At 40.1% G+C, this 16772-nt stretch overlaps 1 protein-coding gene and 1 long non-coding RNA gene across 6 annotated transcripts in view; one reads left to right on the forward strand and one right to left on the reverse strand.

The window, feature by feature from the left end:
* LOC146286369 (macoilin) overlaps positions 1-16772 on the forward strand; it is a 44607-nt gene that overhangs the window by 1328 nt on the left and 26507 nt on the right. The window contains exons 2-7 of one of the 4 annotated variants that reach the window (XM_084699707.1): positions 11092-11215; positions 12325-12466; positions 12579-12705; positions 12787-12837; positions 12966-13089; positions 13449-13627. In XM_084699707.1, coding sequence (XP_084555833.1) covers positions 11139-11215; positions 12325-12466; positions 12579-12705; positions 12787-12837; positions 12966-13089; positions 13449-13627 — 700 coding nt within the window. In that variant the 5' untranslated portion in view covers positions 11092-11138. Of the gene's footprint in view, positions 1-11091; positions 11216-12324; positions 12467-12578; positions 12706-12786; positions 12856-12965; positions 13090-13448; positions 13628-16772 lie in introns of those variants that run through there. The other 3 variants (XM_084699709.1, XM_084699708.1, XM_084699710.1) reach the window with 3 other exon arrangements.
* On the reverse strand, positions 614-8067 carry LOC146286370 (uncharacterized). 2 transcript variants are annotated; one of them, XR_014758551.1, is made up of 2 exons: positions 5700-8067; positions 614-931 (listed from the first exon to the last, which is right to left on the reverse strand). It is a non-coding gene; the product is annotated as an uncharacterized LOC146286370 (long non-coding RNA). The 2 variants fall into 2 exon arrangements; XR_014758550.1 differs by lacking the exon at positions 5700-8067 and adding an exon at positions 5287-5445.

Below are 16772 nucleotides of genomic sequence, written 5' to 3' on the forward strand. Positions count from 1 at the left end.
TTCCTGAAATACGTTTTATTAGTTATTCCTGGGGAAATTATGTAAGTAAATTACATATTAACGATACTAAAACACCTGTGCACAATAATATCAACAATATTTGCAAATATTAGGCGTTTTTAAAGGTTTTTAGTTTTACCTCGAAGCTACTTCCGTTAATCAGCTGTTTGTGAAAAAGAGGCTAGTTTTACGACAGCGACTTTGGATGTAGCCTACTTTAACATGTTGGCCGATTAACCAGTACGAGTGAGATATGTAAACAGCTACATTAACAAAGCTCTTGTTTGTAAAATATGAAGTCTTAAATACGATGGGAACACATCACATAAACAATTCTAAAACGTCCCACAAGCCAAATGTTGTCATTTTTTGTCAAGCGTCCCTGAAGCTCAAATTCCGAGTCGGAGTTCCATGAAGCTTTTCATTGCAGTGAATGGGGCGGGGAAGCGTTTCTTCTCATGTGTGTACTCTTATATTGTCCAGTCGATTTAGAATAACATTTTCCCAAATGAGGACCTCTAAGTTACTTTTTTGTTGTCTTTCTTTAAATGAATGTCATTTTAATTAAGTTATCCATTGAAACAATACACGTAATATAATAATGACACAACAATTTTTTCAAGAACAACAATGTTTAATATGCATATTTAATAGGAAACCTAACTCATTTTCCAGAGGGAATCAAAAAACCAGTTAACCCATTTTAGCCAATATGGGATACTGGAAAATTATTCCCTGACCCCTAGCAAAAAGGCGATCGAGTAAGCTCCTGGAAAATGTGTAGCTAATTGAAGGCACATTCATCTGAAAAAGAGAGAACAATAAGTGCACATTGTAAGCAACCTACATACATATTTATGAAAACTTCATTTTACTATACAACCTCACTGCAAACTGGATGTGCTGCTGCAGTTTCATTTTCTCTTCATACCTGAAATTAGACAGAAATATTAGGGACAGAATAGTTTTCATTGTTCTGCAAATGCCCTTGTGCATATCCTGTAAATGCCTTGTATATACTGCTGGCTTTTCAAACCTGATCAACAGCCTTACTAGAGTCAAACTGACAATATTTTGCTATATAAACATCTTATAAGAGATAAAAAATATATGCAGAGAAACTATTTACATCAGAAATCTTACCTGAAAGAAGAAGATTATATTAGATACACAATAGTTACAAATAATTTTACAGCTATCTTCAACCTAAAATCCAATGCCCTACTCTATACTGTTGGCTTTTAAATCCCGCTCAACACTCTCACTGCCAGTGCCCTACTCTATACTGTTGGCTTTTAAATCCCGCTCAACAGTCTAACTGCCAGTGCCCTACTCTATACTGTTGGCTTTTAAATCCCGCTCAACAGTCTAACTGCCAGTGCCCTACTCTATACTGTTGGCTTTTAAATCCCGCTCAACAGTCTAACTGCCAGTGCCCTACTCTATACTGTTGGCTTTTAAATCCCGCTCAACAGTCTAACTGCCAGTGCCCTACTCTATACTGTTGGCTTTTAAATCCCGCTCAACAGTCTAACTGCCAGTGCCCTACTCTATACTGTTGGCTTTTAAATCCCGCTCAACAGTCTAACTGCCAGTGCCCTACTCTATACTGTTGGCTTTTAAATCCCGCTCAACAGTCTAACTGCCAGTGCCCTACTCTATACTGTTGGCTTTTAAATCCCGCTCAACAGTCTAACTGCCAGGGCCCTACTCTATACTGTTGGCTTTTAAATCCCGCTCAACAGTCTAACTGCCAGGGCCCTACTCTATACTGTTGGCTTTTAAATCCCGCTCAACAGTCTTGCTTTACAACCTATGTAAATCTGACTTCATGATTTAAATAATCATCTAAAAGAGGACATTCGTAAACCCCCTCCTCTTCGTCCTCACCTTCATACTCTACAACAAGTAAACTACCTGTGCTACAGCTCACTACCCTACCTGGATACCAGCACTCCAACCCATCATCACTATCTATGTACATGTGCATTATTGTCCTGCCTATCATGTCTGCAGCACTGACAGACAACAACTCCACATACCCCTCCTGAAAATCTGACCATAAATCAAACCACCACAGTCTCTTTTCCCCATCATATCTTACATGGGAAATGGTCTTACCATTGACCTCCTTTTCCCCTATAACTGTGGCTCTGTACCAGACTTTAGTCCCATCCTCATCAAACCCATGTCTGATGATTTTACCAAGGAGCTGGTCTGCCGACTGCATATCAGGTACTATGATCTTTGAGAGCCCCCCCCTCTTCCTACCTGAATCCCGAACAAGTGCCTGCTGCTTCTCAGCAAGGCGTATAAATTCAGCCTTTGCCTCTGCAAAGACATGTGATGATGCACACCCATACAGCCTATCCTCAGTGTCCTCCAACTCCAGAGGTGCCTGAACTACACTCCTAAGATTCCTAGTGAGAGTCTCTAAAGGCAATCTTCTCCTGTCCTTACTTAGATTGAAGACACCATTTTCATTTTTCATCCCCAGTACCACCCGTCTAAACCTCAACTGTGCTGATACAGCCAACAGTTTGGATCTCTCACCTAAACTCTCTAGTTGCTCATCTATTTCATCTAAAGTTGTCCACAAGCCCCCATACTTACTGATCTCCAATGTCAGCTTTTGCTTTGTGGCAACATCCCTAACTTCCCTCTCTCTCTCTTTGACCCTAGACGCCTGCAAAATCCTAAGTCTCTCATCCCTAATGGCTTGAGCACGCTCACAGAAAATGGCTCTCTGTTCTTGCACTGATGCTCTAGCTACTGATAACACCTGTGCTTTCCTGTCTCTATCTAATCCTGACAGCCATTCCCAAGACCGATTCTGCTTGAAAAGCATCATGCCCTCTAGTGTGTTGACCTTTGCCCTAGCTTTCTCTCGAAGAAGCCTATCAAAAACCCCAAAGTCACGTTCACAACTGACATTGGTTTTAGGTGCTGAGGCAAGTTGGTCAACCAGTTCCTCAGACACATCTGCATAGCGTCCATGCACTAAGTGGTCCGCTAGCATGCTGCTACACACCTTAACCAGGCTGGCTAAAACTATCTCAACAGCCTGCACTGTCAAACCATCAAAATCTATGTCAGTCTTTCTAGTTAAACACTTTAAAACAGGACTATCATGGACAGCTATGTCCTCAAAGAGAGTCACTTCCTCTGTAAGAAGTGAAGCTCCATCCACCTGCCACTTTCTAAGCTTTCTGACAAGTTCCTGATACCTGCCATTCATAACCAGCACATTTTCTTTCCTAGAAAGTGCCTCCCACACAGGATCAACAACTAACTTCCCTACAAGCCCCAAGGCCCGACAACCTGCAAGGAAATGAGGAACATTAAGATCCTCATACACAGCCTCTACTAACCTATTTTCACTTCTATTGGCACAAGAGAAATCCAAAATATCCTTACTCAAAAAATACAAACCTGCTGAGTTGTAAAAGGTGACATTTGCCCTGTTTCCCTTAAAAGGAGCAAGGGGAACGAAATCCGTTCCGTTCCTGTCCATCAAAAATGTTCGAAATTGAACCGGTTTGCCACTTTTTTCACAGCCACGCTCTTGAATGAGCTTACACACTATTCTCAAAAGGTGTACAGCTCCGCTTTCACCACAAGTCTTCTGGAAACCGGGGTGCCTAGAGCTTCCAATCTCTGCACTGCCAAAAACCATGTCTTCCCAGGTAGACAAGGCAGTGTTTGCTTGATGGGCCAGACCATCAATGAGATGCAAACCACAGAACAGCTCATTCACCACACAGAGTCTTGCTTTCTCTACCTCACTGCACTGATCAAAGTCCTCAACTATGTCAGGCAGGATACTGGCTCTGTACTGAGCCAGTATTTCATTGAACCTCTTCTCTGTGCTGGCCCTGTCACTCATTAGGTTCTTAATTTTGGAGAAAATGTCTTTCTCACAAAAATCACTGAGTTCTTCACCACCACTGCTAACAACATCATGAATCATCTCTCGCACAGTATCAAACGTGCACTGGGCAGAACCAGATGCCTATTCTCTAACTCCTAAATGGAGTCTAGTGCCATCCTTTAAAAAGATGCCTGCAGTGCCATATTTGTGTCCAAACTTACTTGTTGCATCTGTGCAAAGGGTCAAGTTATTCTCTGACAACAGAGTACTTTGCAGATGCTGTAACGACACCTGTCTTGCTTCCAACACCATATATTTACAAAAAGACTGGCTAGGAAGCCTTCCTATCTTGGACCTGCCAAGCTTCTGCAACACAACTTTCACAACTTCAGATGCTTTGGTGGAACTCACCCCCATAGTTGTAATCAGATCCATGTACACCTCCCTAACAACATCTGAATACCTACCATGCTCAAAAGTGGGGACCTGCCCTTGTATAAACCTGTGTAGTTCCTCCTGTGCGGCAGAATGTTCCCCTTTCCAAAACTGCACTTGCTCATTTAAACTCTGAACCTGCTCTACTAAACTAGACGCTCTACTACTTACCTGATCGGTCTTTCTTTTTAAATAATTAGAACGCAGAGTCTCCCTCCTTTTCTCCATTTTCATTTGTGCTAGTCCCTGACTCAGACCGACTAACCTTTCTTCCAACTCATCCTTGGCCACTTCCAGCACACTGTTCTGAAGCCTAAGGCTCTCAGCCTCCTGCTCCTTCAGTGCTAGCCTATCTTCCCTCCTCTTCAACTTCTTCTTAACCAGGGATCTGGAGCTTTGGTTATCTGAAAACCTCTGACTACACTTGTCTAGTTTACACTGCAAGCTGCTGATCTTGACCTCAGCCTCATACAGCTTCAAACCTCTCTCTTTCCTATCACTGTCTATCCTATCTTTCTCTTTAAGTAGAACCTTAAAGTCCTGCACTAATTGATCCCTTTCGTTCAGTTCCCTTTCTAAATCCACAACAACCTTGTCTACGTCCCTGACACATTCCAGTTCGATACTAGCTACTAGCTCCTGGCTCTCAGCCAGTGTCCATTGACCAAAATTAACTGATTTCTCTTCAAAAGAGACCCTTTCTCTATGTACAGATCTACGATTCCTTGACAACGCTCTCTTTATATATGTACTTACCCACCTCTCAAGAGCCCTGCGATCATCTACATTTAAAACAAAGTTGTAACACAAAATGTCAACTACACTTTGAATCACTGTACCTACATCCATCAAAGATACAAACCTGTGAATCTCAAACAAGACCCTATTGGTCAACAACTTGATATCAATCTTATCTTTCTCTCCTGATAAATTATGCAACACTACACCTAATCTCTCACATTCCCTGAACACCATACTACCTTCACTCTTTGTCTCTTTGCTGCAACTCATGTTGTCTTGCTTGTTGTCTGTCAGTAATGAATTATTAGATTTGAACTAATAACTGCTCACTGACAGGGAGGGAGGGGTGGATAGTAACAAAGTGTTGATTGGCTTAATCTTTGTATGAGTTACAATGTGTTGCTGGGGTGTTTGTGTGTGTTGCTGGGGGGGAGGGTGCTTCGCTGGATATAATTGGTTTGTTTACTCTGATTAATACCCAATAAGATCATATCCCCTGTCACTCACTTGTGCCCCTCCCCCCTGTCACTGTGGTAAATTGTAACATGTTCCCGCCGTGTTATGACAGACCAATAGTAAGCAGTTATTCGTCCTTTCAAAAAAAATTGAAGGGGGTTTAAATACAAGTGCATTTGTCTCTAGTTATACTCACCAACTATTATGGAAAGCAAACTCCAACTCCTTCGAAAGCCACGAGTGTGGATAATCGGCAGCTCGCTGATTTACTGGCTTGAACGCCACCTGACCGCCACAAGGCCACGGGACACAGCCACCCTCGGCTTGTTGTGCCAGATTGAGTGGATGGGGAAGAGAGGTATGAGATGGGAGCAGCTCCTGCCTCTTCTCCAGGGAAGACCGGGTCCAGGTCCCGATGTAATGATCGTACATCTGGGCGGAAACAACCTGGCCTCTCAAACGTCGTGTTGTCTGATGATCCAAATGAGGAACGATCTTGAATGGTTAATGCAAAAGTACCCCAGTACCAAGATCATATTTTCCGATATTATCCAGCGACAGGTCTATCGCAACCATGTACCTGGTACCAGTGTGTATGGGATTGAACGGGCCCGAAGGCATGTGAATGCCGGCATAGCCGCCTTCCTGGCTGATAGGGGCATGTCTGGCATCCGAAACAACAACATCCATCATAAGGATGATTGTTATTTAATGGACGGCGTTCACTTAAATTTCAGGGGAAATGAAATGTTTCTGTTGAATGTCCACTCAGGTCTGAGGAAGATATTGTAAAGACTCCCGCCTAAAAGCAACAAAGGCTCTTTTAAGAGCCACCTAATAACCCCAAAATAAACTTTCACTAATGCGCTCAGTGAAAGTCACGTCGAGCTGATCACTGTCACTCATTCAAATCCAAATGTCCTCCATAACACCTTTCACACAATAGCCTACTTAAATTTAGGATTGGCTAAATTTGTTGTTTAATCTATGTGATATATAATTGTCATATTATGTGCTGGTGATAGAAGATAATGCAGATCAGTTCACAAAATACCACTAGATGGCGGAGTTGAGGGGAATATAAAAACGCGCCTTTTTTCGAGTACGAACATACTTCTTTTTTTTTTATAGCAAACCTTGCAAGATACAAGTATACTCAAAATAGAAATTTTATATGAAGCCCAATGTACCAAAAACTTCAAAACGCAACCGTGTCATCCCACTTAGGCACTGTAAAACTAAAACAAAGCCAGTATAACCTCAGTCTGTCGTGGGCATTCCAAGCTAGGTAGCTACTGTCAGAATTCAGTAAATCACAAGCACTCCTAGGACATAAGCTCGATTATAAAAAATCCCCCAGCTGGGAAATGTTCGCGGTTTTCACAGTCCTGTAGAGGAGACCTTCATGAACACAATGACATCAAATCGAGGCTGTGGCATTGAAGTTCAGGTTAGTAGGCAATGGCTCAAAGTACTCTCAGCCAATTACAGACCTCTTAAAATGGGAAAACTTCTGTGCCACATACGGGATGGTATTCGCACAGGGATTGGCTCTAATTTGAGTGACAGCTTGATCCACCAATTGAAAAACTCATCTGGGAATTTTGATTTTTGTAAGGGGAGTGCCGAGATTTTACTGTTGCCGTTTGGCCTCCTAAACAGCAGTAGAATTCTGTTTCTCTAAACCGCGTCGCGTACAGCATTACAGTGAGCTACACTGGTTTAAAACTACAGGTATATAAGGACAATTGTACCCATGAATTGTTTACTAGTAATATAATGTCATAATAAATCATAAAAGGTTCATCGGTATGTGAGGCATGTTTATTATTTTAACGATTGAAAACGGATGTATCACAGACTGCTATCGTATATGTCGTTCAACAGAGGCTAATTACGCTAACGACTCAGTCATCAAACGAAAATTGATTACTGTTTTCGAAAGTAAATGTACTAATAATATCAGCGTACATTGTATTGTACATTAAATCTCACAATTGTGTTTTTTATCACAATGTAAAATGAGCAATACGTTCAATTTTGCATTTGTTGACGCGTTGTGATTACATTGAGAGCAGAACGTTTGTCCTCCCTAGTAATAGTAGGCTACAGTACTGTCTTCAATGCCACAGCTATGGCTAAACTTTATTATGTCTTATTACATGGCTGTTCTTAATGCTGTAGAATGCTCCATTCACTTGAATGGGGCTTCCCAACGTTCTGCGGTGAACAATTTCTCATATTTGACCGTTGCTATGCATATTTGACCGCTGTCAAGGGAAGTGGCCTTTTTGCCTCGTATTCACGTCTTTCGTAGCACTCCGCAAATAGTCCGGTAACTTTTCAACCCCAGCGTACTCTGTTGCTTAGCGACGTCAGCTGATTTGAAGCCTAAATAATGTTCAAAGTCTATGAAATTCAACGTCTTTGGCGAACTATTTCTCTGCTGATCAACAATACGAATGGTAACAAATACATTGTAAAAAGACACACTGTGTTAAGTTATTTTTGTTGGCAAGTAGCCGTGTAATAAGCGGGATAATTTATAGAGCGCCGGTGTTACAAGCCGACTGGTTTTCAAGACAACTGGTTTCCCAGCTGTGCGTGCACCTATCAGTCTGCCTCTATCGCCAGATTCGTCACAAATTCACAAACATATTACTGGCGATTTTCAGGTCGGATCTCATATTTGCCGCAGCAAATATGAAAGTAGGCCAATAGGCTACGTGCGCACTACATTAGGCTACCATTTGCGACAAAATAAATGGAGACAAAATAAAACATTTGCAGGCTCGCATGAAGTGGGATTCGAACCCACTAGAGCAAAAATACGTGCTCACGTGAGTCCGTTGACTTACACAGAGTGCCATACCAGCTCCGAAATGTGAGCAATATGATTACGTACTTGTCAACAACGTTGGCCTTCACAGGTAACATTTTGATTTGGCTACTTCTGAATCAACTGGTTCCCATAGACATTACCCAAATGTAGGCTACAATCACGTATTTTGGGTTTGTTCCGAGGCAATAGCCGTATTCGCCACGACATCAAAGCTCCTTCTGACACCACATAATAAAAATTCATACGAAGAACGTCGCTGCTAACCCAGACAATACGATCAAAATAAGGAAACAACATGGAAACATTCGTTTCCTATGCGATTTGTGTAGCCTATGGCTGAGTGTTTCTTCACTGTATCTTTTGAAATCAATTCATTTGGAATCTGGAATTGATTTCAAAAGATATAGTGAAGAAACACTCAGCCATAGGCTACACAAATCGCATAGGAAACAAATGTTTCCATGTGTTACGCTTATTTTGATCGTATTGTCTGGGTTAGCAGCGACGTTCTTCGTATGAATTTTTAATATGTGGTGTCAGAAGGAGCTTTGATGTCGTGGTGAATACGGCTATTACCTCGGAACAAACCCGAAATACGTGATTAGTAGCCTACATTCGGGTAGTGTCTATGGGAACCAGTTGATTCAGAAGTAGCCAAATCAAAATGTTACCTGTGAAGGCCAACGTAGTTGATAAGTACGTATTCATATTGTACACATTTCAGAGCTGGTATAGCACGCGGTGTAAGTCAATGAACTCACGTGCGCACGTATTTTTGCTCTAATGGGATCGAATCCCACTTCATGCGAGCCTGCAAATGTTTTATTTTGTCTCCATTTATTTTGTCGCAAATGGTAGCCTAATGTAGTGCGCACGTAGCCTATTGGCCTACTTTCATATTTGCCGCAGCAAATATGAGATCCGACTTGAAAATCGCCAGTAATATGTTTGTGAATTTGTGACGAATCTGGCGATAGAGGCGGACTGATAGGTGCACGCACAGCTGGGAAAACCAGTTGTCTTGAAAACCAGTCGGCTTGTAACACCGGTCATTATCGGGGAAATAAGCCCCTTCAGGGCGAAACAAAACCCCTCCGCTTCGTGCTGTTCGCCCTGTCGGGTCTATATCCCTTACAAAAGACACATTCTAATTTCCTGCGCTTTCAAACAATCAGTGGTGTGGATAGCAACGGCAGCTAGCTTGCCTCTAGCAAACTGCTTTTGAATTAGCCATGTCCCCCTAAATTAATATCGAACTTATTTACGTTTTGGGGGTCTTATTTTCAGTTAGCAGATGGTACTATTTGAATCGCAATTCCATCTGAAATACTGCCAGTGACCATGTTGTTACAGTAGCTTGTTTCAAATAAAAGGGGGTTCCTTGTTTCAAAGGCTGTTCTTTATGAATTATGCAATATGAGTACTAAATATGAGTAGGCTAAATGCTTGATTGAAATATAAAAATATCACTAGAAGGGGAAACGGACCCACCTGCAACTGAAGCAAGCAAGCACACCCTACAATTTCTCCAGAAATTGTACCCCCTCTAGTTGTTATCAATACAATTCAACAACAAAATAATTGGCGACCCCATTTCAATTCCATGCGACCCCACTTGGGAACCACTGCTGTACAGGCTGATACTATATAACCAGCGCAATCATTTCGAATGGTGAATTGACAGTTTTACTGGAACTACTTAGTAGGTGTATATTATTACCTGATAATGGACACCCCTGCAGCCAATCAGAATCGAGTATTCACCCATATCATGGTATAATGACTTTGTCATTATATTTGTCATTAAATCGTTCATTCAGGATATTCGTTCAAAAATGCTGATTATCCATAAAACAAGTGAAGTATTTGAATCATTCATTCAAACCAAGTTTTTTAAATAATTCAGATTCATTAAACATTTTAAATAGACTTCAGAAATTAACATAAATTGTTATTCTGTTTAGTTGTTTGTTCAGAATCGTGATCTCTGTGTTATTGTCAATTTATCCAGAATCGTGTAGCTCTTATACATATAGCTTGTGTATGTATCATTTTGTGACAGGGCCCGAAAATGACCCAAGCCGAGGGGCCCCTCCACCCTAACTCCTGCCCTGCCTACTGATATAGTGTTCCTAGTGTTTAACACTCATCACAGTGTTTTCCATTACCTATAGGCCCTACGTCAGTGTTCATTTTGGTTTTTAGAAATGTCCATTCATTTGATGGTGAGAAGATAGTTTGAGAAGTTGTTTTGAATGCCGTGTTTGCATTTGCAAAATATTTGTGGAGTTTGGGATTCTCTGTGCATGTTTATAGGCCACGGTATATTTATAGGCCTTGCTTTCAGAAAGTAACAATGAGCAATTTGATTGCTCATTGTTGACAATGAGCAGCATCTCCAAAGTATTTGGAACAAAGACAGTTTGTATGAATAAGACAAACATTTGTGAGACAAAATTAAAACTGCACTGCATTTAACTGCATTGAGAACTGAGCTTATTTTTACATTTCTAGTGTTTTCTGCTTTAATCACTATCCTAATGTTTTATAATCACACCGATTCATTGTAGCCTGGGCTATTTTGATGTTTCAACCTTGTTGCTATTGCTGTTCAACTCGTCGAGGTATCCTTCTGACTACAGGGCATGCGCAACGTCAGGATTGATCAAAGTCTAGTGCAGAATAATCCCAAAATATGATCAGGTTGTTGTAATCTACAGTAAACCATCCACGTTCGTGTTTACAGTAATTGCCGCTTTGTGCGGTGTACGGACAAGGAATAGAAGCCATACGATGAAGAAACGTTACGTGGACGTCAACAGGATACGCAAAATGAAAAAGATCAAATTTACAGAGAAAATATCTGAAAGGTAGGGTAACTATAGCCTTTACACTGTGTATTTGTTGCTGAAATGCTCTATCTTCATCACCGTCATCTGTCTACATCTTCTATTTCAAATGGCCCTGTTTTAGATTAACCGACATTGTATAAAAGATTCTAAAGGGTGCAGTCTAAATTTGACGCCCACCTGCATTGTTTACGTTGATGTGTTATCGACTGTCAACATCCACTTCTAGATAAATACGCGCATAATAGCCTACATCATTTTTGAGAATTCTACATAGTACAATTGATTTATATTCTTAATATTGACTAATAATGATTCATGCTGATAAATATTCCTCCCAATGTTGTGATTATTAAGATGCATCCTTATTAGGGCTACCTAGCCTACTGTTAATTTTAAGGTATAGCCTAACCATGTAACATTTTTGCCATCATTATTATGGCAACATGAGTAAATAATACAATTTACGTAAAATGAGGGCCGGTATCGTTTTATTAGCCTATAAAATGTATGACGATATGTGAGGCATTATGGTTACAGCATGATGTCTAGACGTAAAGTCAACCTGGTTCCCAGAGACAAAGCGTTACGGCAATGGCGTCCTTTCAATGCCTATAGTTTTTTCTTTGAAAATGCATGACCAAGTCTTTTTGTGCACGTTACACATTTGGCTATTTGCAAAGATTTTATTATTGGCAAATCTACAATTGCGTGGCATATAATTTTGTGCAATAGCCTACTTTTGAGCGTGTGGAAAGGGAGGGGAATGTGGAAGGGGGAGGTTTAACTAGCTCTTACATTTAAGACTTTCTTACATGCCTTTCTATTCTATAAGGAGCGCGTGCTCTCTTAAAATGCGCATAAAAGACATTCAGAGACACTCTCCATGGCATATGAGCCGTTGTCATGGTTACCAAACAAGTGGGGTATGATAGTAGCCCCACAGATAGCCTAGCGCTGGAACAAAGGAGTTGTTGAAACAATAGCCTTTAGCTGTGTCAAAGGGGAAAGAAAATGTGGCCTTACATTAAAATTGTCAACGTAATGACCTTAGCCTAGTCCTTTGGCCCCAATTTACATTAAATTGTTTTCTTTATACAACATCATGTATTTTATTATTTGTTTCGCAGTGCCTACACATTTATGAAGTTCATGATTGTGTGGACTCTAGTGCTCCTGGCAGATTTCATTCTTGAATTCCGGTTGGAGTACCTTTGGCCTTGCTGGTTATTCTTAGGTAGCGTCTACAGTACTTTCCACTGTCATGGCCTGGTAAGAACATCAGCTCTTCTGATTATTATGAAATAAAAACATGAAAATACAGAAGTCAATAATGTTAAGCCTCAGTCCATTTTCACTGAAGCAAATTCACTCTTTGTTGCAGGTTATATGCGTTGCATTTGTCTGTGCATCCTTTACCCTGGATGTCTTTTGTTTTATTTTTGTTCCTCTAAATTGGCTTTTCTTTGCGGCGAGCACCTACGTCTTGTTCAATTACATATGGCACACTGGTGGGTATACTACAGTTCACTGTTGGATTATATTTTATGGGGTGTAATATTTGTTATGTTCTTTATTTACCTATCCTATAGGACCAAATGGTTCCTTTGATTGTATGGAACAAAGGTCCCAAAGGAACAAAGGTCAACCCAATGTCTATTGTATGTGACCTGAAAATGTTCCTATCGGTTCTGGTTCTATACAGCACCTGAGTGGTTCATAGTATCAGGCCAAGATAATGTTAAATTGTGAAATTTATTATTTTTCTCAGAAAAAGGCATCTGTATGTCAACGGTGTCCCTGTGGATTCTCCTTGTGTATACCGAGGCTTCACTCAGACTTAAAGACCTAAAGAACTCCCATGCCAACCTGTCTCATCTCTTTGCTGCACACTGGTAGGTCGATTCAGCACAAAGTGCTCAAAGAGGAGTCTCCCTCAAGCAGAACTGAAACAGACTTGGTTGGTTAAAGATCCTTATAAGTTTCAGGACAATTGTAAAATGATTCTGCTCTGAATTTAGTGGTATTACGGTAAACAGAAACCTACAGGATGTTAGATTAAATCACCAAGTAGTCTACTTGTATAATCTATAGAGATTCTCTTGTACTTCATTGCTTGTTGTGAATGAGTTGAAATGGTCAGGTTTTTTTTTACAATTGTGTAATATATGTATTGTGTTTTAAATCCAATGTTCCAATATTTGTTTGTAGTGAGCACTTGTAACTGTCTTCTCGCTGTTTGTTTGACCCTCAGCATTGGTTATCCTGTTGTCTACCTGGGGTTTGATGCCACCTGCTATTTCAGCAGCATTTTTAAGATGAGGACACAGAAAGCGGTCCAAAATGAAAATGACTTCCACGTGCACCTCCTTCAACAGTCTCTGTCTCCTGGGTTGCAGTTTTACCCCAAGTCTGTCACCGAAAGCAACGGCAGTAAGTATAGAACTTTTTCGGAACGTAAACAATAACATATTAGTTTAGAACTTAAAGCCCTGGGGCCGGTTGCACAAAGCACCTTAAGTATTTTCCTTAAGGTTTCCTTAAATGTTCCCTTAAGTATTTAAGGTTTTCTCCTTAACTTCGTCTGATACTTTAAGGAATCCCTTGCGGAGCGTTGCACGAAAGACCTTAGCATACAAAGTAAGGAAGAAAACTTAAGGTACCTCTGACTTATGCTTTACAGCAACATGGCTGCGTTTATGATGAGATATGAGATAAATTAACCCATCCCACACCTATGGAACTCTGTTAAGCTACTGTGCTGCAGTCTAAACATGAATAGCTACTATTAATGCGTCGGCTACAGCTGTAAATAAAGTAGCTATAATATAAATATAGTATAGACTCACAGACTACCTGTAGACTACCTAAGAAGTACTGTAGGCTAGTAGTAGTGCACTTTTTAAAAACGTTAGGCTACTGAGTAGCAAGACCTATGCTATGAGTAAAGTTGATATCTCCTGTTTTATTGGACTCCCTCCTGAAATTGGTTATCTCTTATTTGGACATAACAGTCAAGTTATCATACTGTAGATAGCTCTAGCATATATTTTTTATTTCTTGAATTGACCGCTTCACCAAACTTATTGAGGTTTATTTTTGATGCAATTTCGATGCAATTTCGTCCTACAATCGTACGTTTCCCAAAAACAACGTTGTTTTTTGTTTGCAGTTATTTGTGGATCAAATTTACGTTTTAGTGCTTTCTTTTTTGTATTCCTGTAGAAGCACAATATTTTCCTCCTCTGACCAATTTTGTTTTCTTGCCTTCTTTTCGTAGGTCTATAAGCTAGCTACTAGCTAGCTCTAGCTATGAAGGTGATGCACTAGATACAACCAAACAACCCGTTCACCGTGGAAACGGTCGAATTTTACTGCTGTAAAATCACGTTAAATGTAGTAAATCCCTTAACGTTTCTCCTTAGCTAAGGAAATCATTTAAGGGATTCTGTGCAACCCCCTTAAGTAAATCCCTTAGCTAAGGAGAAATTTACCCTTAAGTGTCATACTTAAGGAAAAAACTTAAGGTGTTTTGTGCAACCGGCCCCTGAACTACATCCGGCTAGCGTGTTTCCTACATTAGTTGGACTGTTGAGCTAAACCAGAACTGCCGAAGTCTACCATAGCATGTAGCTAGCTACAGCAACTTTGGATGACTCAAAAACCTTTGTCACGTTATTTTGTATAAATTGCATGTAAGTGCAGGCTATATATTTACGCCTTAATTTTTTTACATACAAAGTTAGGCCAATCAACAATAAAATCTCATAACAATATAGACCTGAAAAACAGTAGGCCTATGCTATGGTTAGGGTTTGCCTAGATATAGGCTACATATATTTTTTATTATTTAGTGAATTGTTAATAAAGACTTGTTTAAAGATTTAAACATTGTGTTATGACCCTTTGATATACATTGCCCTTTAGGTCTTTTAAGCCGTCAGTTGTTTTTTTAAAGTGATTTATGGGTGGATTTGGAGCCACCAGTCGGTCACTCCAATTTTGTGCACGAACCACTAAAGCAGAGACAAATGCAATACCATGCTATGCAACATGTCAAGTTTTGAAAATATGCATTTAGTCTTGTAGTACCAGCAAAAGTCGTTTTTGACTATGGATCCGGCGACATGTTATCTTATACGTTAAAGTTAGCATTGAGCCAGAAGGTCTACAGTTATTAAAACATAAATTGACATGACTGTTCAATTATGATAGTGTAGCATCCGAAGTGTAAGGCCTTAAAGGGGCAATTGACTGTTTTTTTGGGGTATTTCACACTGTTCCTTAAGGTCTCCGAATAGGGTATGTAACATTGGTTGGGTTGAAAATGGCCCGGGTGCTCTTCTATGCCCCCTGATAGATCTTCTGAAATGTTCCCGGGAAAAAACACTAGCTTTTCTCCTTTAATGGTATGCTCATTAATATTTAGATAAGCTGCGCGCTAATTGGTTGGTTTTCAACAAGTGAAGCTGGGGAGCAAAAACGCAACACGGCCAACAGCAGCACTCACTGAAACACCGAAGGTGGAGACTTGTCTACACACAACACTGTTTTCAACAGATTGACTACATATCATTTGAAATGATTACATTACTTGTTTCCACTTCTGTTGTTGAAGCAAACTGGATTGACTTGGGTGGGTAGAACGTTAGGCTTAGCAACCAAACCATATCGGGATTCAACTCGGTTTCAGTTAGCTAGCTCTAGATATCTTGCTGAAAAATAACCTGACAAAGATCTGGACAAACATGCATCTTTAATTGTAGATTTACATGACACGGGTTATTTATTTGAATGAAACACAGTCAGGAACATGAAACAACGTTAGCCCCATTGCCAATAAACTAGGCTAAATTATCACACATTCTACCTATGCTGTTGTGTTAGCAAGCTAAACTAGTTTACATGCCTACTACAGTCTAGGTGTTACTAGTAACAGTTAACTACTAGCAATGCTAACGTATCCTGCATCTAGCACCTGCCTTTCTCCAGTTCTTTAAAATAGATTATCTAGACAGGCGTTAGCAATAAGCCAGACTGCTGTTCGTTTTCTGGCAATTTTTTCGGAGGCTTGCCTTCTAATGCCGACTACAGCTAGTCAAGCTAGAGTCATTTGATGTGTGTAGAAACGTATTTAGCATTCTACCTATGCTATATACAGGACATGTTAGCATTGCTAATAACTGTTAGCACAACATCATACTGTCCTTACAGCTTGCGGTTGCAATGAGCATAAGGTCGGAACAGCACCTCTTTCCAGGTTCAGGCTATACGTCCACTGCAAACACGTATCATATTCTCATGTATCTCCAAATCCACCCACTAAACACTTTAAACTGACGGCTTGATTCAATTTATAAGGGTCATAACACAATGTTTACATCTTTAAACAAGTCTTTATTAACAATTCACTAAATAATTAAAATAGCCTATATGTAGCCAATATCTAGGCTAACCATAAATGTATTGTTTTTCAAATCTATATTGTCATGAGATTTTATTGTTGACTGGCCTACTTTTGTATGTAAAAAATAAAATAAAAATAAAGGCGTAAATATAGGCTATAGCCTACACTTCA

Source organism: Hypomesus nipponensis, chromosome 6, assembly GCF_054491055.1.
Source record: "Hypomesus nipponensis isolate SF chromosome 6, ASM5449105v1, whole genome shotgun sequence".
NCBI classification, from domain to species: Eukaryota; Metazoa; Chordata; class Actinopteri; order Osmeriformes; family Osmeridae; genus Hypomesus; species Hypomesus nipponensis.